Source organism: Dryobates pubescens, chromosome 3, assembly GCF_014839835.1.
Source record: "Dryobates pubescens isolate bDryPub1 chromosome 3, bDryPub1.pri, whole genome shotgun sequence".
NCBI lineage: Eukaryota > Metazoa > Chordata > Aves > Piciformes > Picidae > Dryobates > Dryobates pubescens.
Window position 1 is genome coordinate 17915752 of NC_071614.1, and position 26663 is coordinate 17942414.

Consider the following 26663-nt stretch of genomic DNA (forward strand, 5'->3'; position numbering starts at 1 on the left):
TGGGAGGTTAAGGTGGGTTCTCAGTCGCCAAGGAGAATTATTCTCAGCATAGATGCTTCCTCTAGGAGATACTTTTGCTTCAGTCATAGCTATCAGTTGCAGAGCAGAAATTAATTAACACAAAGCTGCATACTCTGCAGCAACTTCTGATAGCAGAAGCAAAGCCTTGAGACGTGAGAACTTTAAATTGGATGAAGTTGGGGTTGTATTCCTCTTAAGGACAGTGCCATAGCAGGGTGCACATAAAATCAGATTCCTTCAGGCAGCTTAGGGAAGCTCTAACAGTCAGATCATTATCTTGCTGTGGTGTAATCCACCAGATACTGAGCATCACTTGGTGGGTGACTGCTGCTGTGCAACATGCTTCTGAGAAGAGGATAAAGTAGAGAAGAAAAATAAATGTCTAAACTGCACTGCCTGGATAAATACTGCTGGAACCTTAAAAGCAAGTAGTGAATTTAAACAGACTGACAGCTAGCAGGAGCTGGAGTGTTATTTTTAGGCTGGCTTCCTAAGGAATGAATTTTATGTGCTACCATGATGCATGTGTCTGTCAGTTCATCTCCCTCACCATTAAGCTCATTGGCCAATTTTAACCAGATTTGACAGAGGAGCTCTGAAAGTAGCTTGTAATGTGGCCCCATAAGTCATCCTGAGAGGCATCACTCAGCTTGGAAGTAGCTAGTGGCCAGGCGGCTCTGAATCAGCTCCAGCTTCCACTTGCCTGTTGAAGCCAGCAGAGATGGGGATAGAGGAAAGAGTGAAGTACCAGCAAGAGGGTGTCCTGCAGATTTGTGTCTGACCAGCTGCTCCCATGGAGCTTACTGTCTGTTATAATGTATAGTGCCATAATATTGGATCACAAACCCAGGAGACTGACAACTTAAGACATGGCTAAGGTTCTCATTAGACAATATCCAAATAGAATAGAATAAACCAGGTTGGAAAAGACCTTTGAGATCATCGAGTCCAACCTATCACCCAGCACCACCTAAGCAACTAAACCATGGCACCAAGTGCCTCAGCCAGTCTCTTCTTAAACACCTCCAGTGATGGTGACTCCACCACCATCTTTTATTCCACTTTTATTCCATTTTTATACCACTTCTATCCACCTTAGCACCTTTCTTTGCAAACTGCCCTATTAAATATGAGGGTGAAGTGGCAGAACTGGTCCAAGCTTTTAGATTCATTAATGGGGTGTGAGGTCTGCATCTTATTTTTTTTTTGGTGGTGGTGGGGAAAAAGCCCAAATCTGCTCTTTCCAGTTTACACAGCTTGCCTTGAACTTGTTTTTCAGGTGTTTTTATCACAAAAGGAGATGTAGGCGTTGGAACCATCGTAGGCTCGGCTGTATTTAACATCCTCTGTATTATTGGCGTGTGTGGGCTTTTCGCAGGACAGGTAAGAGCATTTTTAATGATTCCTGCTCCATTTTGTCCCTTGACTGTGCTGTGAAATCAGCTGCCTGGTTCACAACCCCGCCACAAATCTCTCTGCCTTTGTTCCCTTTTTTTAATGGGGCCCTGTGCTGTTCCTCTTGTGTTTCTGAAATGAAAAGCAGAACGGCAAATGTCAACTCAGGCATTTTAAGCTGCCTGAGGTGTGTGGGTGGCCAAAGGCATAAAAGGTGGTTATTTAACACCTCCTCTTGGTAGCTAGTGAAAAATGCATTGTGGTGTTTGTATCTGGTTCTCCTGGACCAAAGGAGCCAGGAAATGTCTGTGCCTCCTGCTGGCAAAAATGCCCTTCAGCGAGCCGCGCAGGATGCCTCGGGAAGAGCAGCGACACTTCTGGAGCATCACAAAAGATTCTGCCTTGGTGCAAGGCAGCACAATGCTGTTGGTGTCTGGCGTGGCTTGTGAGGTTGTATGAGAAAGCCATAGTCTTTGCTTGTAATTTATCCTCTTGTTTATATCCAGAATCACCAAACAGTTTATGTGGGAAAGGACCTCTGGAGGTCTCTAAATCCCAAGCCCTGACCACTCTGAGCCCCTCGACTCAAGGCAGGACTGATTTCAAAGTTTGGGTCGGGTTGCTCAGGGCCTTTGTCCATCCTTTTGTATACTTCTAAGGATGCCCCAACGTTTTTCCCCCTCAGCAGCAGCAAGGCTGTTCTCCAGCATGTCAAACTGCTTGTGACAACACAAGCTATTAATCTGAAATTAAAGTAATTAAGTTGGGAGATCTGAGCTGCTGTCTGATTTGCAGACATGATTGACTGTATAATTAAATATCTGAATCTGCATTCCCCTTAGCACTTGCCAGCATGCCCAGGGTTTTTACAGTCTCATTAAATGTTCTCTGCAGTATTGTTGTGCAGACTTATTTGTAAAGAGAAGCAAGGTAAGGTTGTCAGAACAGCTCCAGGAGAAGAACTCAAGACTGACCAAGCTGTATAGCTTGGTCAGCATGAGAAAGCAAGCAGAGGGATTGGGCTTTCCTGGGGAAGTTTGCAATCCAATTTTATGTGTTAGCAAAGAACTTTTCAGGATAAAGGTGAACGCTTGCACTATGGGGAGGCCTCAGGAAGAGCCCGCAGCAGTACTTTTCAGCTGTCTAAGCTCCTTTGATTTGCATGGGAACATGCAGCTGGAAGCTACATGTGCTCAATGTATTAGTGGTTGTGCCGTAGCTGTTACTGTGAAGGCTCAGGGCACGAAGCTGCCTTCCTCAGAGGTGTTCTCCTGTAATCAGTAGGAGTTTTTGCTGAGGTTACTGTTTTCAAACGAATGAAGATGATGAACTGTTCAGCATGATGGCAGAGGAACTAATTTGTCTGATTTTTTCACTCTCCATGGTATTGATTGCATGCCTCAAAGCTGCTAAAAAACTAGCTCCAAATCACAGCTTTCAGTGAAAAAGACTTGGCTAGAGATTGAGGCTTGATGGAGAATGTCAGTCTTCATGAGAGACCACTTGCAGGTATGAGAGGTTTGTTTCTGAAGGACGGAGTGCGGCTGAGATGCCTTCATGAATGCCTTCAGCCTTCCAGGCCTGGTAGCTTTCTGAGGTTCAAAGGGAGGATCTGCTGCTGGAAGATCCAGAGAGCTGATTCTGCCACTTTGCTCTGCTCTGGTGAGATCTTACCTGGAGTACTGTGTGCAGGTCTGGAGCCCTTGATATAGGAAGGACATGGACCTGATGGAGAGGGTCCAGAGGAGGGCCATGAAAATGATCAGGGGTTGGAGCACCTCTGCTTCGAGGACAGGCTGAGGGAGCTGGGGGTGTTCAGCCTGGAGGAGGCTCTGGGGAGACCTAATAGCAGCCTTCTAGCACCTGAAGGGGGCCTACAGGAAGGATGAAGAGAGCCTGCAGTGACAGGACGAGGGCAAATGGCTTCAAAGTAGAGAAGAGCAGATTTAAGTTGGACATCAGGGAGAAGCTCTTCACTATGAGGGTGGTGGAACACTGGAACAGGTTGCCCAGAGAGGTGGTTGAGGCTTCTTCCCTGGAGATATTCAAGGTGAGGCTCAACGAGGCCCTGGGCAGCCTGATCTAGTTGGGGATATCCCTGCTGGCTGTGGGGAGGTTGGACTGGATGACCTTTGGAGGTCCCTTCTGATGTGGACCATTCTATGATTCTAAGTCACCCTAAGTTTGGTATGTGAGTTTTCTTCAAGCCAAGAGTTGAGATTTCAACTGATTTGTCTCAGCTTTGTTCTCCCTGACTCTGGTAGTCATTTGTGCATGGTTTTGACAAGTGATTTAACCTCTGTTTGCTGCAGTTTAATGCACAGGGGGTAGATGAGAACTGGGATGATTGGCATGTGGCATCATCACACCAGAGTTTGGTTTTTGCTTTTCACTTTCTCTACCTCCCAACCCCTCCCACTTTTAGTGGTATGATTCAGCTTTTTGTTGTGCTAGTGTTAATAGGAGTTGGGGTTTATTGTCAGTAATGTCTCTATGGATGCACTACTGCAGATGCTAAATTTAGTTGGCAGTTGGATTTCATTTCTCCTGGGGACCTGGATCTGAGTGTTGAGTTGCCTTGTAATCAAGGTGAGCCTTGGGGGCAGGATGCTGGTCTGTGAAGCTTGCTGTGCTCCAGCTCAGAGCAGGGTTTTCTCTATGAGCTTAGAACTGCAGAATAAGCATCTGGAGTCCTCTGGTTTTCAGGTGAGACCAGTGAGTCAATGGGCAAGGGTTTACCAGCCAGACTTTCTTTTGAGCCTCCCCTAGGCTGCTGAGAACAGAGGACTCCTGCCCTGGAGGACAACTGTCATCTTGGTTCAAGGCTGGAAAGCTTTTGGGTTTGACAGGTGGAAGGAAGCAGAGAACTGAGCTTGTGCCTGTGGTAATTCTGGCCTGATGATGCTCATGTGGCCTTCATGTTCATCAAAACCCATCATGAAATGCTCTGCTGTTGGGAGATTCATAGAGTGGTTTGGGTTGGAAGGGACCTGAAAGATCATCTGGTTCCAATCCCCCTGCCATGGGCAGGGACACCTTCCACTAGCCCATGTTGCTCAAGACCTCATCCAACCTGGCCTTGAACACCTCCAGGGAGGGAGCATCCACAGCCTCCCTGGGCTACCTGTTCCAGTGTCTCACCACCCTCACTGTGAAGAATTTCTTTCTAATCTGCAGTCTAAATCTGTCCTCCTCAAGTTTCAATCCATTCCCTCTCATCCTATCACTACAAGCCCTTGTCAAAAGTCCCTCCCCAGCCTTCTTGAAGGCCCCCTTCAGATACTGGAAGGCTGCTCTAAGGTCTCCCCAGCACCTTCTTTTCTCCAGGCTGAATGCAGATTGTTGCTGTAGCTTTCCAGAGTGGACATGAAAGGCTGAAGCTCTGTTATCCCTCTTTCACACATGGGATGCCTCCAGCTGGGGAGGGACAGTTGGAGGAATATCCCACCACTGATTTCTGCAAGGGGAATTGCAGAGGGGGTGGAGGGAATCTCACCCTTTCTTTCCCATCACACCTGCTAGCAGAAGCTGCAGTGTTCTTGTGGGAGCTTTTTGGTATTGATGAGGGCAGTTGGCAGCTGCAGTTGTGGTGGTGTGTTGGGTTCCAACAGCACAAGCTGCTGTGCCAACACTGGGCTCCTTGGAGATACTGGGAATGCTGAAAGTTCAGTAGAGAGGAGCACAGGCAGTAGCTCAGGAGCAGAGCTGCATCATCCCCTCTTGGGCTGCTCAGCTCAGAGCTGGGGGAGGAACCATCTCTGTGATGGGGCAGCTGCCTGGTGACAGAGTGTTAGGGAGTGGTGTATTGCCTGTGGGCTGGGAAACCCAGAGCCAGGGCCTGCAGGGGACTTCTGCAGCATGTCCATGAGCACACTTTAGTTCTGCAGAACAGCTCAGTGTCATGAGACAGCCTTTTTTTCAGTTTGTTTTGGTTTGGGGTTTTCTGACTGCTAAAAGGTTGAATTAGAAAGTACTGTCCAGCTTTCCCCAGGTTATGTTTTACTTTTAATTAGGTTGTAGCTTGCATGTGCTATTTTGGATGTATTATTCATAGAATTGTTTTGGCTGGAAGAGACCCTTAAGCTCCTCAACTCCAGCCTTTATCTAACTCTACCAAGTCTGCTGCTAAACCATGTCCCTCAGCACCACATCTCTTTGACTTTTAAACACCTCCAGGGATGGTGACTCAACCACCTCTCTGGGAAGCTTGTTCCAGTGTTTGATGAGCCTTCCAGAGAAACATTTTCTTGTAACATCCAACCTAAACCTTCCCTGGTGCAATTTGGGGCCATTTCTGTACTCACCAGGTAGCACTGATGAAACACTGTCACAGCCTTCCTCACTTGTGCCTGCATGGGATGGGGGAAACCTCTCAGAAAACCTCCTGGCGAAGTGCCTCTTAAACAGCTGGCAAAGCAGCATGACCTCCCCCCCCCAGCCCCCAAGTCATGCTGAAGGGATGCATTTGTCTCCCCAGGGAAGCTTGGACACCTCAGGGCACCTCAGGTGGGCAGCTGCCCTCCCCTCCTCATGCCCCACCAAAGGCAGTGGCTATTAATGGTCACTGATGGTCATGGAGTGCAGCACATTGGCCTTGTCACAGACCAGCAGCTGCTGGGGAACCTGGCAGAGCCACCTCAGTGGGGGAACCAACATGCTAGTAACAAGTTTCTGGATGAGAGGGAAGTGATCTGAAGTTGCAGCAGGGAGAAGTTGCACCTTTAGCGAGGGTGTTACTGAGCACTGGAGTAGGCTTCCCAGGGAGGTGCTTTAGAATCATAGAATCAATAAGGTTGGGAAAGACCTCAAAGATCATCAAGTCCAACCTGTCACCCAGCACCTCATGACTACTAAACCATGGCACCAAGTGCCACGTCCAATCCCCTCTTGAACACCTCCAGGGATGGGGACTCTACCACCTCCCTGGGCAGCACATTCCAATGGCTAACAACTCCCTCTGGGAAGAACTTTGTCCTCACTTCAAGCCTAAACTTCCCCTGGTGCAGTGTGAGACCATGTCCTGTAGATGCAGAGCTAAGGGGCATGGTTTAGCACCAGACTTGGGAGAGTTGGGTGGTGGTTGGACTCAGTGATCTTGAAGGTCTTTTCCAGCCAAAGCAGCTCTGTGATTCTAATTTAAAGTAAGGAAGGTCTTGGCTGCCCTGAGAAGGAGCAGCTACACAAACCAGCTAGGAAATGGGTGCAGGGCTGCTCTGCATGTATTGGCCTTTGGCTTCAGAAAACCCTGAGTTTGGCTGCATGCACCTTGTGCCAAGATAGAAACAAAGCTGACATGCACTGACCTGCAACTCCAACCGACTGCTTTCCCGAGCCTCTGGTGGCTGGTAAGCGCAGCCCTCTCAGACAAGATCAGAACAGACATCCCGCTGCTGGAGCTGGAGCAGGGGAGTGTGAAGCCCGCACCTCTGTACCACAGGACGCGCCTGAAAAACGCTGCTGGAAAAGCCTCGGGAGGGTTGAAAGTCAAAGACTGAGAAGTTAGAAAATAGCAGCAGTAAGGTTCCTTGTGCAACCTTAATCTGCCCCCCCGGTGTGGCCGCATTAGTGCCGAGTCTTTAATTACAGGCTCCCTTGCTGCTTTCTCAGCGGGGTCCTTCCCTCCCTCGGTGCACAGAATGGACTTTGCTCACGTAATGAGCAGCTATTCATTATTTTGTTTTCTCTTCATTGTTCCATGTGTGCCCTTCTGCCTTATTTACCAGGCTCTATTCAAGCCCTCTTCCAGAGGCAGAATTATTAATTTCCTCTTGAGCCTCTGCCCATCTCCTCCCCATTGTAGCTGAGCAGTTGATGAACGATTAATTAATTTTCCCCAAACCTCTGCGAGATGAAGGGGTGTTTGAAAGATGGGAAAACAAAGCCCAGAGAGACTAAATACAAAAGAATAACTTGTCATTTTAGGGGCCAATTAGAGCTGGCACGGGCCCCTTTTCCCCCCTTTAGAGCATCCTTTGACATATTCTTTGTTCAGAGGGCAGCTCCTTCGATGCGGCTCCTGCTGCTCCGTTTCAGCACTGCAGAGGAGTTTTCCTTGCTGGACTGGCCTGAGTTGAAGCAGCCATCTCCATAGAGCCCAGCTCTCCTTGGGAGGATTCAGCTGCTTCAGCCATATGAGCCCCTTTTCTTCTCCTGGGTTATGTTGTCCCTTCTTCAAGGGAACACAGAAAACACTTCTGTCATCTTGAGCCTAGCTTCATCCCTACCACTGTGTTTGCCTGGAATTAAGCAAGTGACTTGGCTACTTAATCTCCTGATGTTTAGTGCTTGCTTTTCCTAGAGTGATGATGTTTCTTCAAAGCACCCAGACATTCCAGGCTTCTTTCCATTCCATCTGTCCCCCAGCCTGCTCACCCTTCGTTTCTTGAGGCCTGAGAGGAAATTTTTTTCCAGACAAATTTTCCCCTGGATCATGGATCTCACCCCATAGTTGTCTCTCAAGCATCCAGCTTTTCCACAGTCCCATAGCAGATCTCTTCTCCCCATTTCTCTTCCCTGTGGCTCCTTGATGTGCTGACTACTGGCTAACTTCATCCATGCCAGTGAAGCACCTCTGGACGGACAGGATGAGAGGAAATCGACAGAAATTGTGACAGGGCGGGGTTAGACTGGGTATTAGGAAGAATTTCTTTATGGAAAGAGTGGTTAGGCATTGGAATAGGTTGGTCAGGAAATTGGTAGAGTCACTATCTCTGGAGATTTTCAAGAAACATGAGGTCTGTGGTGACAGGTTGGACTTGATGATCTTTGAGGTCTCTTCCAACCTTGGTGATTCTGTGATTCTGTGACAGAATCCTGCTCTAGAGCCAAGGCCATCGTATTTTCTGCTGTTTCCCCCTCCTCTACCAGGTGCAGACTGGCTGTGCTCCACATGCTGGAGTGCTTGTGACACATCTGCCCTTATTCTGCCCACAGCTAGAAGAGCCCACCACTCCTGCTTTGTAATCCCAGGAGAGGCTCCAGAAAAGCTGCCCTCTGGATGCATCTCTGGGGTCATTAAAAGCCTATAGCACAACTCCATGACCCAGGACAGCAAGTCCAATATGAGAAGCACTCCCATGCCTGCCCACTCTCCTTGCTTCCCCATCCCTGCTCAGTGTGTGGAAATCACTGTGAATAGCCATGGAGATCTCAGCCACCCTGCCTGCAGGCACCCACTCGGGTTTTGCTGGTCCACAGCTGAGCCCTGCCCGTCTCTGGCCCTGGCTCATGTGGGAAGATGCTGCTGGGAGCCAGTGTTGTGCAAAGGGGAAGAGTGCTCAGTGGTCATTCTGAAGTAGCTTGGGAGCAGGCTGCCAGAGGCCCTCAAGCAAGGCAGTAATTAGAAGAGCTTCCACTTCCTTTCTTTATTTATGTATTTGATTTCAAAACTGTAAGGAATTTAGCACCTTGGTAGCTGGAGCCCCAGTCCTGCAAGGCACTGCAGCCAAACTCATTTCTGTGGCTGCCTAACAGCCACACAACTGCTGTCACACCTCACTTTAGGGTTTCTAAATAACTCTGCTGGTGCTGTAATGCTCTTGAAGAGCTGTTCTCATGCTAAAACCCAACTGATGCAGATGAAAATCATCTTTAATGTATTGCTGTGCTCCTTTATTATTTTTTTCCTTTGTGGCCTAGCCAGAAAGGACAAAATAGGGCTGGAAAAATGGATTGGTTTGAATAATGACAGCAGACTGGGGAGATTAACTATGTGGCTGTCGTGCACCAGCCCAGAGCTGAAGTTGTGAGTGTGTGTTTTACAGATTCCAGGGAAAGAATGACAAATGGAAGCAGCAAAACTGCTTTAAACAGTGTCAAAGGCATTTCTGTTAGTGTTAAGAGTTATAAACCCCTTGTCTGCCTTGTTTATATTTCAACAGTGCTGAAAATTTCCAATGCAGTGTAAGTCAGAGACACCTCATCCCACCAGATTCCTGAGAGGTGTAGAAAACAGAATACAGAATGAACCAGGTTGGAAGAGACCTTTGAGATCATCAAGTCCAACCTATCATCCAACACTATCTAAGCAACTAAACCATGGCACCAAGTGCCTCATCCAGGCTCTTCCTAAATACCTCCAGTGATGGTGACTCCACCACCTCCCTGGGCAGCACATTCCAATGGCCACTATCTCTTTCTGGGAAGAATTTCTTCCTCACATCCATCCTGGAGCAGCTTGAGACTGTCTCCTCTTGTTCTGTCACAGGTTGCCTGGGAGAAGAGACCAACCGGCACCTGCCTACAACCTCCCTTCAGGGAGCTGTAGAGAGCAAGAAGGTCTCCCCTGAGCCTCCTCTTCTCCAGGCTAAGCAACCCCAACTCTCTCAGCCTCTCCTCACAGGGCTGTGCTCCAGACCCCTCCCCAGCTCTGTTGTCCTTCTCTGGACACACTGAACACGAATCAAGCACACAGCCAAAATGCCAGGTTACTCTTCACAGTGTCACATTTCTGTATTCTGTGATCTCACTTAGAGCATCTGAAAAAGCTTAGAAATGGCAAACACTGCCTGAGCTACCAACCTCCTTTTTCTTCAAGCACTGTTTTCATTCTTATCTCTTCTTCATGGTCCAGAGGAGAGCCACCAAGATGATCAGAGGGCTAGAGCACCTCTCCTGTGAAGACAGGTTGAAAGAATTGGGGCTGTTCAGTCTGGAGAAGAGAAGGTACCAGGGAGACCTTACAATTACACTTCAATATCTGAAGGGGACCTACAGGAAGGCTGGGGGAGGACTGCTTAGAAGGGCCTGCAGTGATAGTGTGAGGCGTGAGCTTCTAACCAGTTGCAAAAGTGAGGTGGTTCTAGAGTCTACAAAAAAATACTTGTGCTGTAGTTTGTAACTGGAAAGTAGAAAATGTGTGTTGCAGTAGCCTGAAAGTGCCCTGATTTTTCTCTTCCAAGGAGTATTGATGACTCTTTGTGGATCACCAGTGAGGATTCTGGCCTGGAGGAATGTTTGGGGTTTTTTTGTTTTCTGTCTCTTGTCACTGATGTAAGCAATGAAATCTCCTGAGGTCTTTGTCCTTGGCACAGGAGGACTGGCTTTCAGAGCCTGCCTGCATGTTTGATGCTCAAACCAGAACTGCCTGTAAGGGATTTGGGAAGGAGTTGGGGCTGTTCAGTCTGGAGAAGAGAAGGCTCTGAGGAGACCTAATCGTGGCCTTCCAGTATCTGAAGAAGGCTACAAGAAACCTGAGAAGGGATTTTTTAGGGTGTCAGGGAGTGATAGGACTAAGGGGAATGGGAAAAAAAAAATAGAAATGGGTAGATTGGATGTTAGGAAGAAGTTTTTCCCCATGAGACTGGTGAGACACTGGCACAGGTTGCCCAGGGAGGTGGTAGAAGCCTCATCCCTGGAGGTTTTTAAGGCCAAGCTGGATGTGGCTGTGAGCAACCTGATGTAGTGTGAAGTATCCCTGCCCATTGCAGTGGGTTGGAACTGGATGGTCCTTGAGGTCCTTTCCCACCCTGACAATTCTATGATTCTGTGATTTTCTAAGCTATTATCCATCCACACTCTGAAAATCAGATCTCTTTGTAAAATATCTTGGGCTGAGTCTCTGGAAGCTGAAAAACTCAACCTCTGATGTGTGTTTGAAATCTCTAACCAAGGCATGGGTAAAGTTTGCCTGTGTGCATGGCTGAGTGCAGCTCTCTTGGCTGTGGTGCTGAGCCTCAGAAGCTTTTTTCTTCTTTCTTCTTGTACAATATTCTGGAGGTGTCTGACAAGAACACACACACACCCCAAGGAAGATTTGCCTGATTTCATCCAGGCAGCAGGTACCATTTTAAAGCAGTAGATGCTTTTAGTGTATGGAAATATATGAAGAGCTGTCCTCATTCCCCAAATGCTGCTGTAGTGCAGGTTGGATGTGTCTGTAGCTGCCCTCTCAGTTGTCCATGGGCCAATGCATATCAATTGTCCAGCTATGTCACATAACTCAAACATTGCTTTTTTAGCTGCTGTCTCTGCTTTGCTTTCTGCTGGCAGAGAGGGTATGAGGAAGAGAATGCTGAAGGGATGAAATCACAGCAGATGCAGCCCTTCAAACAGAAGTTCACCAGTGTCACAGACTCACAAATTGCATGGAGTTGGAAGGGACCCTCAAAGGTTATCTTGTCAACTGCATTCCAGATAGGAGGGAAGAGATACAAGCATGGAGCCTGCTGTCTGTCTTCTGATTAGGCTTTTCCCCATGGCTGCAAACCAGCTCTGTATGGGAGGACTGACCTTAGCCCAGGGTCCTCACCAAGCCTCAGTGGTTTTATCCCGTCTTCTCCCACTCTGATGTTTGTGCTTCACAAATTCTCCCCTCCTTCCACTGTCCTCTTGTCATCTTTGGCAGCAATGATGTGGGATTCTCAGAAGCTTAATTCAGCTCCCATTCAGGCCACCACAGGCAAAAATTTGTTCAGGTTTAAAAATCCCCCCCATTCCAGAGGCTTCTCTTTCTTGCAGCTCTGCTGCTCTCTCCATGCTACACAGTCCTCTTCTGTCTTTGTCAGGCACTAAACCCCAGCCTTTAGCAGTGTTGCAGGAGAGGATGAAGGATGAGAAGAAGCTGGTGAAAAGTGCAGAAGTGAAAGCAATATCACCACGAGCTGCAAGTGACTCCAGCATGAAACAGTGATTTTCAGTCTGCATAGCTTGATCTGTTCATTGCCACTTAACTGCTGTCTTTTTCAATTGAGTTCTATTTTACCTTTTCCCAGAACAAGAAAGGCTGCTCTGGGTGGAGCAGGGGACTGTGATTGCTGGCTTGTGACAGAGGTGTTCTTGGTTGCTTTGGTTTTTTCAGAGGCTCTTCTAGTTACTTCTGCAGAGGAAGGGTTCTAGCTGATGGTCAGGTGCCTTTCCTCGATATATTGGAGTAATAAAAAGACTACCTTGACTGTCTGACTTGCCTCCTTCAGCTCCAGAGGTATTCCTTTACCTGAATTAATTCAGAAGGCTCTCCTCTGCCTCAGTCCTCCCACTAAAGCTTTTTTGAAACCTTTCTTGTTTCAGTCTGGCCTGTTCGATACCTATATTGATGATCTGGATGAGGGGACTGAGTCCATCATCAGTAAATTTGTAGATGACACCAAGTTGGGAGCAGGAGTTGATCTGTTAGAGGGCAGAAGGGCTCTGCAGAGGGACCTTGCCAGGCTGGACAGATGGGCACAGTCCAACAGGATGGCATTCAACAAGTCCAAGTGCCAGGTGCTGCACTTTGGCCACGACAACCCCAGGCAGTGCTGGGCTCAGCGTGGCTGGAGAGCAGCCAGGCAGAAAGGGACCTGGGGGTACTGGTTGACTGCAGCTGAACATAAGCCAGCAGTGTGCCCAGGTGGCCAAGGCAGCCAACGGCATCCTGGCCTGCATCAGGAACAGTGTGGCCAGCAGGAGCAGGGAGATCATTCTGCCCTGTGCTCAGCACTGGTTAGGCCACACCTTGAGTCCTGTGTCCAGTTCTGGGCCCTTCAGTTTAAGAGGTTGAAGCCAGGTGGGGGAAGAGGACACAGTCTCAAACTGCACCTGGGAAAGTTTAGGCTTGAGGTGAGGAGGAAGTCCTTCACAGACAGAGTTGTTAGCCATTGGAATGGGCTGCCTGGGGAGGTGGTGGAGTCACCATCCCTAGAGGTGTTCAAGAAGGGACTAGACGTGGCACTTGGTCATGAGGTCTTGGGTGACAGGTTGGACTTGATCTTTGAGGTCCTTATTGGTTCTATGATTCTATGGTGTAAGATGAGGATGTCTTACAGCCTCATCAGCTGACTTGTGAAAAGAGACTTAAGAAATAGGGGTTACAAACAGGGAAGAGCTGAGAGGAGGAAACTGAACAGAGATGTAACAAGCAGGTAGGACATTGTTTACTGAAGAGACTGGCACTCCTGTAATCTATTTTAACCTAGTTCTGTCATACACTTAGCTTAATCTTTTAAGCCTTAATTTCACTGACAACAAGTAATTCAGACTGGAGTCATTAGTGACCTTTGGCTTGATGATTGCATTCATAAGATTGCTTTTGGGATTTTTGTCTTCTGGATTGTGGAGGGAGGAGTTGGAATGTTGGGGTTTTTCTTCATTGGTATCTGTGACCATTAGTGGAAAACATATACAACTGTGGGGAAGTAGTTTAAGGGGAACTTAATGCCAGTTGTTGGGATTCTCCTAGTCTGGGGCACAGTTTTTTTGTGTGCTGGCAAGATTTTATAGTGGCACTGAGCCTGTTCTTTCTCTGATAGATGTGTGTTGCAGCCTTCAAAGCAAGAAGGGCACAGACTAATAAGCCAGACAAGGATCCAGCAATAAGACTTTCACTGAAGCTAGAATTTGTCCCAGAAGGCAAGGCTGTGGTCCTAATGGGAACATACTGCTGCTGACATGGCCATGCGGATATGAAAGCCCAAGCGCTGGCAAAACAGAGCCAGGGCTGCGGTCTGGATGGTGAATAATCCAGGTCTGGGCTGGCTGGCACAGATCTTGCTGTGTTGGGGGTTTTTTACATTAGCATTTCAAACCCTTCTTACTACATTCAGAACAAGAGGACACAGTCTCAAGCTGTGCCAGGGGAAGTTTAGGCTGGAGCTGAGGAGAAAGTTCTTCATGGAGAGAGTTGTTAGCCATTGGGATGTGCTGCCCAGGGAGGTGGTGGAATCACCATCCCTGGAGGTGTTCAAGAGGGGACTGGATGTGGCACTTGGTGCCATGGTTTAGTCATGAGGTCTGTGGTGACACGATGGACTTGATGATCTTTGAGGTCTCTTCCAGCCTTGGTGATTCTGTGATTCTGTAATAGTAGAATACAAATGGGGGAGGCAATTGGAAGAGTTGAAAATCAATTTCTAAGAGCATCAGCAAATCTTGTACAATGTATAGGGTTGGAAGGGACCCCTGGAGGTTGTCTTGTCCAGCCTTCCTCCTGGGACATCTTTAACTAGATCAGGTTGCTCAGAGCCCCAACAAGTTGGACCTTGAATGTCTCCAGGGATGGGGCCTCAACCCGATACCTGGGAAACCTGTTCCAGTATTTCACCACCTTCATTGTGAAGAACTTCCTCCTAATGTCCCACCTAAGTACACTGCTCTGGTTTGAAACTATTACCCCTAACAAAACCCCAAAACAAGTCTAGTTCCTAATCACCACCAAACACTGTCACTGAGGTCAAGTTTTCTCTGTCAAAATTAGCAGCCTTCCAGTACAAGAAAGCTGGGAAGGGACTTTTGACAAGGGCTTGTAGTGATAGGATGAGAGGGAATGGATTGAAGATAGAGGAGGGCAGAGTTAGACTGGTGATTAGAAAGAAATTCTTCACAGTGAGAGTGGTGAGACACTGGAACAGATTGCCCAAAGAGGTTGTGGATGTCCCCTCCCTGGATGTGTTCAAGGCCAGGTTGGATGAGGTCTTGATCAACCTGGGCCCATGGCAGCAGGGTTGGAGCTAGATGATCTTTCAGGTCCCTGCCAACCCAAACCATTCTATGACTCTTGATCAACCTGGGCTAGTGGAAGGTGTTCCTGTCCATAGCAGCAGGGTTGAAACTAGATGATCTTTCAGGTCCCTTCCAACCCAAACCATTCTATGAGTCTTGATCAACCTGGGCTAGTGGAAGGTGTTCCTGCCCATAGCAGCAGGGTTGAAACTAGATGATCTTTCAGGTCCCTTCCAACCCAAACCATTCTATGAGTCTTGATCAACCTGGGCTAGTGGAAGGTGTTCCTGTCCATAGCAGCAGGGTTGAAACTACATGATCTTTCAGGTCCCTTCCAACCCAAACCATTCTATGAGTCTTGATCAGCCTGGGCTAGTGGAAGGTGTTCCTGCCCATAGCAGCAGGGTTGAAACTAGATGATCTTTCAGGTCCCTGCCAACCCAAACCATTCTATGACTCTTGATCAACCTGGGCTAGTGGAAGGTGTTCCTGTCCATAGCAGCAGGGTTGAAACTAGATGATCTTTCAGGTCCCTTCCAACCCAAACCATTCTATGAGTCTTGATCAACCTGGGCTAGTGGAAGGTGTTCCTGCCCATAGCAGCAGGGTTGAAACTAGATGATCTTTCAGGTCCCTTCCAACCCAAACCATTCTATGAGTCTTGATCAACCTGGGCTAGTGGAAGGTGTTCCTGTCCATAGCAGCAGGGTTGAAACTACATGATCTTTCAGGTCCCTTCCAACCCAAACCATTCTATGAGTCTTGATCAGCCTGGGCTAGTGGAAGGTGTTCCTGCCCATAGCAGCAGGGTTGAAACTAGATGATCTTTCAGGTCCCTTCCAACCCAAACCATTCTATGAATCTATAAAAATTCACACAGAGATCAATAGTGTGGACTTACCACTTAAATAATTTTTAGTTTAAAAGCAAAGGAAACCAAAAAAAGCTTGGTTTTATGCTTGACAAGGCCTGGCCAGTCTAAGGAGGCTGGGGAATGTGCATGGCTTCCCATGCCATGTCTCCAGCTGCCCTTGAGTTCTGCTGCGAATCCTGCACAGAACTGCCTGGGGTCCAGGAGATGTCTGCAAGTGGAGGTCTTCAGAGCCCTGCTGCCTTGGGAGATGTCTGCAAATGTAGGTCTTCAGAGCCCTGCTGCCTTGGCTCTGCAGGAATCTGAGCTGAGAAGCCAGCACCAGTCTGAATAACTCCTGGACAATTCTGAGCACCGAGGGAGCGGGGAAATATTTTTGGCTTTGTCCTGCGGTTTGGAGAGTGTCCACTGTTTCCATTCTGAGAATGTCACAGAGACAGATTGCTGCCTTGGTAATGAAAAGATCAAGAGCTGCCTAAAAGAAAAAAAAAAAAAAAGAAAAGAAAAGAAAAGGCAAATATTCTTGGGGAAATAATGAGAATAAATTGGGTTGGGCTGCAGCGTAGAGGCCGGGAGCCGGAGTGCTGGCTGAACTCTGCAGAGAATGGCTAACCAGTGGTAAAATTAGGGTAATTGGAAGGTAGCTTTCTTCCTCAATTTAAGAAGGACATTGAGACACTTGAATGTGTCCAGAGAAGGGGCAATGAGGCTGGGGAGAGGTCTCGAGCACAAGCCCTATGAGGAGAGTCTGAGGGAGCTGGGATTGTTTAGCCAGGAGAAGAGGAGGCTCAGGGGAGACCTTATTGCTCTCTACAACTCCCTGAAGGGAGCTTGTAGCCAGGTGGGGGTTGGTATCTTCTCCCAGGCAACCAGCACCAGAACAAGAGGACAGAGTCTCAGGCTGCACCAGGGGAAGTTCAGGCTGGAGGTGAGGAGAAAGTTCTTTCCAGAAAGAGAGATTGGCCATTGGGATGTGCTGCCCAGGGAGGTGGTGGAGTCACCATCACTGGAGGTGTTCAAAAAAGGCTTGGATGTGGCACTTGGAGCCATGGTTTAGTTGTCCTGAGGTGTTAAGGTATTAGGTTGGACTTGCTGATCTCTGAGGTCTTTTCCAACCTGGTTGATTCTATGATTCCCAGTGAGTCCATTAGATCAGAGCTACTTGGCAGTTACTGCCTGAGAGAAACAAGACCTGGAGTTTAATTCTTTTGTTGTTGGCCTGACTCATGCTCATATTTGATGTTTCACTTCAGGTGGGAAGGATGTCTAGTGTGGGTCAAAGCTCTGAGCAAGCCCAGGTGCTGCACTGCAGGATTCTGGTATCTTTGCCAGGAGGTGCTCAGTCAGGGAACCGAGCTGGGTGCTCACAGTGTCCCAGGATGCATCTCAGCAACAGGGAGACAGCACTGTGGTGTACAGAAGAGAAGTCCTTTCCTCTGAGGGCGGTGGAAGTCTGGAACAGTTTGGCCAGGGAGGTGATAAATATCCCATCCCTGGAGATACTCAAGGCCAGGCTTGACAGGGCTCTGAGCTACCTGATCTTGTTGGGGATATCCCTACTTACTGCAGGGATGTTGGACTAGATGACCTCCAGAGGTGTCTTCTAACCCAGTGCATTCTATGAAATCTCTGTAATTCTATTGCTCCCTACAACTCCCTGAAGGGAGGTTGTAGCCAGGTGGGGGTTGGTCTCTTCTCCCAGGCAACCAGCACCAGAACAAGAGGACACAGTCTCAAGCTGCACCAGGGGAGGTTCAGACTGGATGTTAGGAAAAAATTCTACACAGAGAGTGATTGCCCATTGGAATGGGCTGCCTGGAGAGGTGGTGGAGTCACCATCATTGGAGGTGTTCAGGAGGAGACTTGATGGGGTGCTTGGTGCCATGGTTTAGTTGATTAGGTGGTGTTGGATGATAGGTTGGATGTGATGATGTTGAAGGTCTCTTCCAACCTGGTTTATTCTGTTCTGTTCTATTCTATGCTCCCTAGCCTTTGGCTTCTTGGGCTGGACTCAATGATTTCAGGATCTTGTGCAGTAGGATCAGAATATGAAGCAGGAAATGGTTGAAAGCTGCACCCAGGGAGGTTTAAGCTAGATATTAGGAAATATGTCTTCACAGAGAGGGTTATCCAACATTGCAGTGGTCTGACCAGGCCAGTGGTGGAATCACCATCCCTGGGGGTGTTCAAGAGGCATGTGGACCTGACTGTTGGGGACATGGTTTTGTGTTGACCTTTCAGTACTGGGTCAAAGGTTGGACTGGATGATCTTTGAGGTCTCTTCCAACCAAGTAGATTTCTGTGATCCCCACAGGTTCCCTCTAATCCCTACCATTCAGTGACTCTATGATGTTGCCTGCCTGCTGGTTTTCCAGGAAGGCTGCCTCAACCCATCACAGCTGCACAGGCAGCAACAGCTTTCCATGTGGGAATTGTCCTAAAATCTCAGCTGTTGCAGAATGGTTCAGCATGCCAGGAGGGGCTGTGGGGTCAGGGACTCCTGCTCTGCTGGGCAAGATAGTTCCTTGTGCATTTGCCTGGTGGTTTGGCAGCCAGCCTTGCCTGCCCTTCACCTGCACAATGGGGATGTCCTGTCTGGGGAGGAGGCTGCTCCAGCTAGCATGGTTTGGTTTCTCATGCCTCTGCAGCTTGCTGAGCTCAGCTCCTCACAAAACAGCCAGAGGTGGTTGGACCTTGCTCTCCTGGATGTGGAACCATGCAGTGGGAGTAAGTGTGTGACTCACTCAGAGCTTTGTGTCTGAGTCTGGCAGATGATGGCTGGGGAAGTATCAAGGGTGAGAAGTATACCCTGTGATCTCTGCTGTGTTTGATTTGCACCTAATGATTATTAGCTGCTGATTGATTTGCTCATTGCAGGTAGGGTGTAATAGTGCCTAAAACAAGGGAAGTTTGGTGAAAATTGCCTTGCAGGCTGTGATGGTCAGGCAGTTCCTCTCTTTGTAAACACTTCTGGAAGATGGCAGTAATTACCTTAAGAAATTCCTTCCTGCCTTGTGTCTTCATTACAGTTGCTATAGGACTGATACACTTAACTGCAAGAGAGGGAGGGAGAGAAGGTGTGTGCAGAATATTAAACATGCAGTTGCCATTTCCCACCTTCTGTTTGGTCATGACCTTTCAAACAGCACAAAATCTGCAGCCTCTGAATCACAGGTGTCACCTTTAGCTCTCCCTTCCCTGCTTTTCCTGAGGGCTGAATGCTGCCCAGTGCTGTAGGCTGCCTTGGAGCAGGGAATGCCACCTCCTCCCTGCCTACATGCTCCAAGGGCTGCACTGGAGCCTCCCTTCTGGAAGGATTTGTCTTTTTCAGTCACAGGAGGGATTGTGAGCTGGTTTGTGAGACTAAGAAAGAGAGAGGAATTTGGTTGAGATGAAATTATCTCAGAGAAGATGTTAAGTGTAGAAAGTATTGGAAGAGTGTGCCTAAAATGATAGTAGTGTGCAAGGATGTGGCCAGAAGTCATGTCTGTGGCAGATTTCAGACACTGATGATGGATGCAGCTGAGAAGATGCAGCTGGGATGCCAGGGAAAATCTACCCCTGGTGAGATCTAGGAGCTGCTGAACTTCGTGGGACCTATGAGCAGCCTCTGAGATCCTACTGGACCTGCTTGACTGATTCTGCATCTGTCTTACAGAGTGGGTCAAAGTGTCATCAGGAACCTACCACCCTCTAAACCACACCAACTCTTGACTATGGAATTTCTAGCTCATGCCTCAGCTCAGGTTGTTCTCACCAGCTCCTGGTTCCCACACTCAGACACAATCTCATGTTTCCTCATGGAAACTACACTGGTGAAAATGAGGCCTCATTCTATGATCAGGTGACAGCCTGGTGGATGTGGGGCAAGCTGTGGATGTAGTTTAGCTGGACTTCAGCAAGGCCTATGATACCATCCCCCACAGCAAACTCCTGGCCAAGCTGTCAGCTCGTGGCTTGGACAGCAGCACTCTATGCTGGGTTAGGAACTGGCTGGAGGGCCGAGCCCAGAGAGTGGTGGTGAATGGTGCCACATCCAGCTGGCAGCCAGGCACTAGTGGTGTGCCCCAGGGACCAGTGCTGGGCCCCATGCTGTTCAATATCTTTACTGATGATCTGGAGGAGGGCATTGAGTCCATCATCAGTAAATTTGTAGATGACACCAAGTTGGGAGCAGGTGTTGATCTGTTAGAGGGCAGAAGGGCTCTGCAGAGGGACCTTGCCAGGCTAGACAGATGGGCACAGTCCAACAGGATGGCATTCGAAGAATCCAAGTGCTGGCTGCTGCACTTTGGCCACAACAACCCCATGCAGAGCTACAGGCTGGGCTCAGAGTGGCTGAGAGCTGCCAGGCAGAAAGGGACCTAGGGGTACTGGTTGACTGCAGCTGAACATGTGTGCCCAGGTGGCCAGGAAGGCCAATGGCATCCTGGTCTGCATCAGGAAGAATAGTGTGGCCAGCAGATAAACAGAGGGAAAAACTGCCAAAGCATAATTGCATGTGAACAAGTTTGGTATGAGTGAGAAAGGAGCAAGGTGCAACAGCTCAGTGTATGTCTGTGACGTTTAGAATAGAATAGAATAAACCAGGTTGGAAGAGACCTTCGAGATCGAGTCCAACCTATCATCCAACACCACCTAATCAACTAAACCATGCAACCAAGCACCCTATCAAGTCTCCTCCTAAACACCTCCAGTGATGGTGACTCCACCACCTCCCCAGGCAACCCATTCCCATGGGCAATCACTCTCTCTGTGTAGAATTTCTTCCTAACCTCCAGCCTAAACCTCCCCTGGCACAGCTTTAGACTGTGGATCCCTCCCTTCTGAAGGATTTTAGCCCCACATGAATATATTCTCCAGTGCTGCTGCTGGGCAAAAAAACATTTGAATCTCCTGTAGAAAGAAGGGAGAATGCTTAATTAAATCACAGCTCACCTAAGCTTAGGCCTCAGGGCTGGAGACAGAACATGGACTGCATAGCTTCAGTCTCAGCTAACCACCTACCCTCCAGGCTAGCTCACTTCTTTACATACATGTAGATGTCTCCCAGGAGATGTGCAGAGGCCCTGCAGGGGCTGCCTGCTGAAAGTCATAGATGGGTCTACAGTCTAATTTAATGCAGAGATCAACAAAACCAAGACAGTGATGCTCTCTTTCATTAATATACAATGCTTTGTTGATACCACAACCAGCAAGGATGAGCAGGCAGGTGTGAGGATCTGTTTAATTACCTGAGCTGAACAAAGTTAAAAGACAGAGCTTGTGCCTTGTTGAGGGAAATTGAAAAACCCTGATAGATGGGTCCCTGTCAGGGCTGTCCCAGAGACTGAGACCCTTGACAGGTTCACCAAAGGCAGGCAGGGATATTCTGCTTCTCAGAAGTCAAGGTTTCCCAGGCTGCTGTCATAGAATCATAGAATCAACCAGGTTGGAAAAGAACTCAGAGACCATCAAGTCCAACCTATGACCTAATACCTAACACCTTATGACAACTAAACCATGGCTCCAAGTGCCACATCCAGTTCTTTTTTGAACACCTCCAGGGATGGTGACTCCACCACCTCCCTGGGCAGCACATTCCAATGGCCAATTACTCTTTCTCTCAAGAACTTTTTCCTCACCTCCAGCCTGAACTTCCCCTGGCGCAGCTTGAGACTGTGTCCTCTTGTTCTGGTGCTGGTTGCCTGGGAGAAGAGACCAGCCCCCACCTGGCTACAACCTCCTTTCAGGTAGTTGTAGAGAGCAAGGTGGTCTCCCCTGAGCCTCTTCTCCAGGCTAAGCAACCCCAGCTCCCTCAGCCTCTCCTCACAGGGCTGTGCTCAAGGCCTCTCCCCAGCCTCATTGCCCTTCTCTGGACACATTCAAGTGTCTCAATGTCCTTCTTAAATTGAGAAGCCCAGAACTGGACACAGGACTCAAGGTGTGGCCTAACCATTGCTGAGTACAGGGGCAGAATGACTTCCCTGCTCCTGCTGGCCACACTATTGCTGATGCAGGCCATCAGAGGTTTGTTTGTGTTCCACAAAAGCTCCAGGATTTTTAAGTGCTGCCATTTGCAGTAACTGTAAGAATCCCTTCATTTCTGTCTGGATCACATACAGATCCCCTTAACTGCCCTGAGTCACCATCCCTGGAGGTGTTCAAGAGGGGACTGGACGTGGCACTTGGCGCCATGGTTTAGTAGTCATGAGGTGTTGGGTGACAGGTTGGTCTTGATGATCTCTGAGGTCTTTTCCAACCTTATTGATTCTATGATTCAAGACTAGGGGTTTGAATGAACCCTAGACTGCATTTAACTGAAGGAAAGGCAGTGGCACCTGCTACATTTTTACCTGAGCATGGTGAAGTAGCTTTTCTGCTTTCTACTCAGCACTGACAGAGGTGACAAACAGCTCATGATTTTGATTTTGCAAGTGAGGCACAGTTCCATCTTTAACATAAATTTCTGGCATGCAAGGACCTGCCCTCGTAGGCAGGTTTTGCTCTGTCAAATCATTTCTTTCTCTCCTGAGTACCTGGTGGAGAAAGTGTCTTGGTCTCTTTATGGAAAATACTCTTAATTTTCTGCTTGGCTTGGCTGAGCAGCTGTGACTTCAGGATGATTGGTTGGATTTGCATAAGGTCATTAAGATCCAATAATGGTGTTTATTGCTAAGACATCTGCCATTTATATTCATGCAGGGCAAGTAAGATTAAACCTCAGCTAATGTCATTGCTATTACCAGTGCAGTTTAGGACAATGAAACCCAGGAATAAGTGAAGATTTCAGAGTGGACTGAAGGGAGGTTGTAGACAGACGGATGTTGGTCTCTTCTCCAAGGCAGCCAGTACCAGAACAAGAGGACACAGTCTCAGGCTGCGCCAGGGGAGGTTCAGGCTGGATGTTAGGAAAAAGTTCTATACAGAAAGAGTGATTGCCCATTGGAATGGGCTGCCTGGGGAGGTGGTGGAGTCGCCATCACTGGAGGTTTTCAGGAGGAGACTTGATGGGGTGCTTGGTGCCATGGGTTAGTTGCTTGGGTGGTGTTTGATTGGTTGATGGGTTGGATGCAGTGATCTTGAAGGTCTCTTCCAACCTGGTTTATTCTATGTATTCTATGATTCTCTTCCTGAATCTCAGGGCCCAGTGGAGTGATGGGAGGCTATGTGAGCCCAGCAGTCTCTCTTTGAGGAAACCCTGGTTAGGTGGCACTACCACAGGCAGAAGGGGATCTAGGGGTGCTGATTGATAGTAGGCTGAACATGAGCCAACAGTGTGCCCAGGTGGCCAAGAAGGCCAGTGGCATCCTGGCCTGTATCAGGAACAGTGTGGCCAGCAGGAGCAGGGAGGTCATTCTGCCCTGTACTCAGCACTGGTTAGGACACACCTGGAGTCCTGTGTCCAGTTCTGGGCCCCTCAGTTTAGGAAAGATGTTGAGTTGCTGGTCTCTTCCAACCTGGTTCATTCTATTCTATTCTATTCTATTCTGGACCTAGGCTAGTGCTGCATCTGGGTGGGTGTGAGCAACAAACTATGTACACACCCTGAAACTTCTCCCTTACTAGTTCTCTTCAGCTGTGGCTCAGATGCCCAGAGAAGGGCAACCAAGCTGATGAAGGGTCTAGAGAATAAGTCTTATGAAGAACAGCTGGGAAAATGGGATGGTTTAGTCTGGAGAAGAGGATGCTGAGTTTTTCTCTACAACTCCCTGAAAGGTGGTTGAAGTGCAGTGGGGATTGGTCTCTTCTCCCTAGTGTCAGGTGATAGAACAAGAAGAAATGGCCTGAAATTGTGCCAGGTTTAGATTGGGTTGGGAAAAATTTCTTTGCTGCAAGAGTGGTCAGGCATTGGAACAGGCTGCCCAGGGAGGTGGTGGAGTTCATCATCCCTGGAGGTGTTCAAGAATGTGTGGCCATGGCACTTCGGGACATGGTTTAATGGTTGTGGTGGTGTTAGGTCGATGGCTGGACTTGATGATCTTAGAGGGCTTTTCCAAGCAAAATGATTCAGCAGTTCTTCTGTGGTTTGCAGCTTCAGTTTGGTTGCTCTGAGACAAAAATGAGGGCTTTGCTGGGGACTGAGCTCTGTAAACCACAAGGAAGTGAAATGCTGCTGGGCTTCATCTCCCCATCCTCTTCAGAATGAGAAGTGGCACCTGAGGCAGAGCCCTTTTCATTTTTGTATCATTCCAAAAGCTGAAGCCACATCTTAACTGCAAGCTACTGCTGGTTCCATTTCCCTAATGGCTGTTCCTGACCTTCACCTGGGTTCACTGCCTCCTGTAGCACTGGCCAGCAGTTAGTCATCTGTCTTAGTTTAACATGAGATCTATTACACAGGGCTCACTGGGACTTGTGTCAAGAATTTGCAGAACAGTAGTGTCAGGAAAACCTCACCTTCTGCAGAAGATCCCTCCAGGCTTTTCAGAGCCACCTCAAGGGTAGCTCCTGCAAACCAGCAGTAGTGTGGGAGGAGGTTCCCACTGTTTCTTGCTGTAGCTGATTGAAGAAGCTGACAGGTCCTGCTTCCAGCTGGTGGTGATTCAGGGTGCCTGCAAGGTATCACAGTGAGCAGGAGTCTTGTCAGTCAGCACAGATGAGCATTCAAAAACCAGATCCCAGCTCTGTTAGGGTGGTGCAAGAGCTTCCCAGATTGCTTCTGTGCAGCCTACATCAAAGAGGGGCAGCAGGAAGACTGACCTAGATGGCTTCTGGATCCTTTTGACAAGCCCTTAATGAGAATTTAAAGGTAGTGAAAGAAAAGCTGAGGGAGCAGCATCTGCTGTGAAACCACCCAGTTGCCTGCCTGCACCTTTCATCCCCAGCCTAGCAGAGCCCGGCAGTGCTGCCTGTTCTCTTGGCTTACAATCATAGAATTGTCAGGGTTGGAAGGGACCTCAAGGATCATCCAGTTCCAACCCTCCTGCCACACTACATCAGGTTGCTCAGAGCTACATCCAGCCTGGTCTTAAAAACCTCCAGGGATGGGGCTTCCACCACCTCCCTGGACAACGTGTTCCAGTGTCCCATCTTTGGAGAGGGTGGGAGACACAGCAGGGGAAAGGGGCTTGTGTTTGCTGCCTGTTTTCTTATCCTGTCTTGCAGCATTGCCAGCAGGTAATGGCATCCCAGGCAGCCACAGCTTTCAGGCTGTAGCTGACCATTGAAAGAAGATACTGCTTCTCCAGAGCAGAACTTTGTGGCTCTGGGTACAGCCTCATTCAAACTCTGTGGAATAAAACTCCAGACTGGTGATTGATTAATTTGGAAGGACTCAGGGAAACCCAGAGCACCACAAAATGCCTACCCAAAACAGCAGCCGTGGTCAGGCAGTAAGGGACATTTGCTGGAGGTGCAGTGCTGTAGGAGATATGTTTGTGTTAAAATGATGTGATGCTCTGCTGCTTCCCTTTAAAACTCAAGAGAAAGGCTCATCTTTGCCTGAAAAATGCCTCTGCTGAGCGGCAATCTGTCTGTCGAGGTCTCACATCAATGAACCAAACTGCACAAGAGGAGTCAACAGCACTGTGTACACGACAGCAGGGAAAGAGATGCTTCCAGCTGCTGAGGCACTGAGTTGGATTCACTGGCAACACCTTGCTGCTGATCTCTGCAGGCTCTTGTGTCCAGTTCTGCGCCCTTCAGTTTAGGAAAGATGTTGAGTTGCTGAAAGGTGTCCAGAGAAGGGCAACAAAGCTGGGGAGGGGTTGGATCACAGCCCTGTGAGGAGAGGCTGAGGGAGCTGGGGTTGCTTAGCCTGGAGAAGAGGAGGCTCAGGGGAGACCTTCTTGCTCTCTCCAACTCCCTGAAGGGAGGTTGTAGCCAGGTGGGGGTTGGTCTCTTCTCCTGGGTGGCCAGCACCAGAACAATGAGGACACAGTCTCAAGCTGTGCCAGGGGAGGTTTAGGCTGGAGGTTAGGAAGAAGTTCTTCGCAGAAAGAGAGATTGCCCATTGGAATGTGCTGGCCAGGGAGGTGGTGGAGTCACCATCACTGGAGGTGTTTAGGAAGAGACTGAATGAGGCACTTGGTGCCGTGGTTTAGTTGATGAGATGGTGTTGGGTGATAGGTTGGACTTGATCTCTGAGGTCTCTTCCAACCTGGTTGCTGCTATTCTATTTTGCTGCTATTCTGTTCTGCTCTGTTCTTACAGCTGATTGCTGTGGGGATGTCTGTAATCTTTTGACACCCTTGCCCAAGCATTCCTGCCTCTCCATGTTAACAAATTATTAGCTCTTTATACCTGAAAATCTGGACTTTCTGTGCCAGAGGGTAACAGAGAAACCAGATTAGGAGGATTGCTTCCAAAGCCTGGCATTTCCAGGCTGTGTTTGTAGCTGATCATTCAGCCCAAGAACAGCAAGCAGAGAATGGGCCATGAGAGGAGGAAAAGCCCTGGAACAATTTGGAGTGAAAATGATCCGTGAAGAACATGGATTGAACAAGGAGGTTGGACAAGATGACCTTTGAGGGTCCCTTCCAGCCTGATGCCATCTGTGAAAACACATGGATGTGCTCAGGTAGTATTCAACATGCTTCCCCTGGAGAGTTGAGCAGAGAAAGTACCTAGCAGCACATACATCTCCAGATTGCCTCGTGCCTTTTTTTGGCAGCAGCAGGAGCACAGACATCCTCACTGAGATAGCAACAGCCACGGTCTGCATCACACACTTCAGCTTGGACCCATCCCTGTAGCAGGGAGAGCAGGTGAGTGGCTTGCTTGAAAACAGCCAGCTGGATGCTCCCTCTCTTTTTCTGGTGGGAGAGAAGCCTTTGTACTGCTGAAGGGAGAGAAGTGATTTGGAAAGGCAGAAGAGAGAAGGGGCAGGTTTCTAGAAGATAAATGGTGAAGCCCCAGGATGTACCATAGGGTATATTGCCACTGAGGCCCTGTGTGCCCTGAGCTAGCTTGGGGGCCAAGAGCAGCAGGTGTCTGATTTTCAGCTGTTTCCTCATTTCTGTCTGATCTCCATTGCATG

The 26663-nt window shown here is 48.6% G+C and overlaps 1 protein-coding gene across 1 annotated transcript in view; it reads left to right on the plus strand.

The window, feature by feature from the left end:
- SLC24A3 (solute carrier family 24 member 3) overlaps positions 1 to 26663 on the plus strand; it is a 208390-nt gene that overhangs the window by 137178 nt on the left and 44549 nt on the right. The window contains exon 6 of the mRNA XM_054179720.1: positions 1301 to 1404. Coding sequence (XP_054035695.1) covers positions 1301 to 1404 — 104 coding nt within the window. The remainder of the gene's footprint in view (positions 1 to 1300; positions 1405 to 26663) is intronic.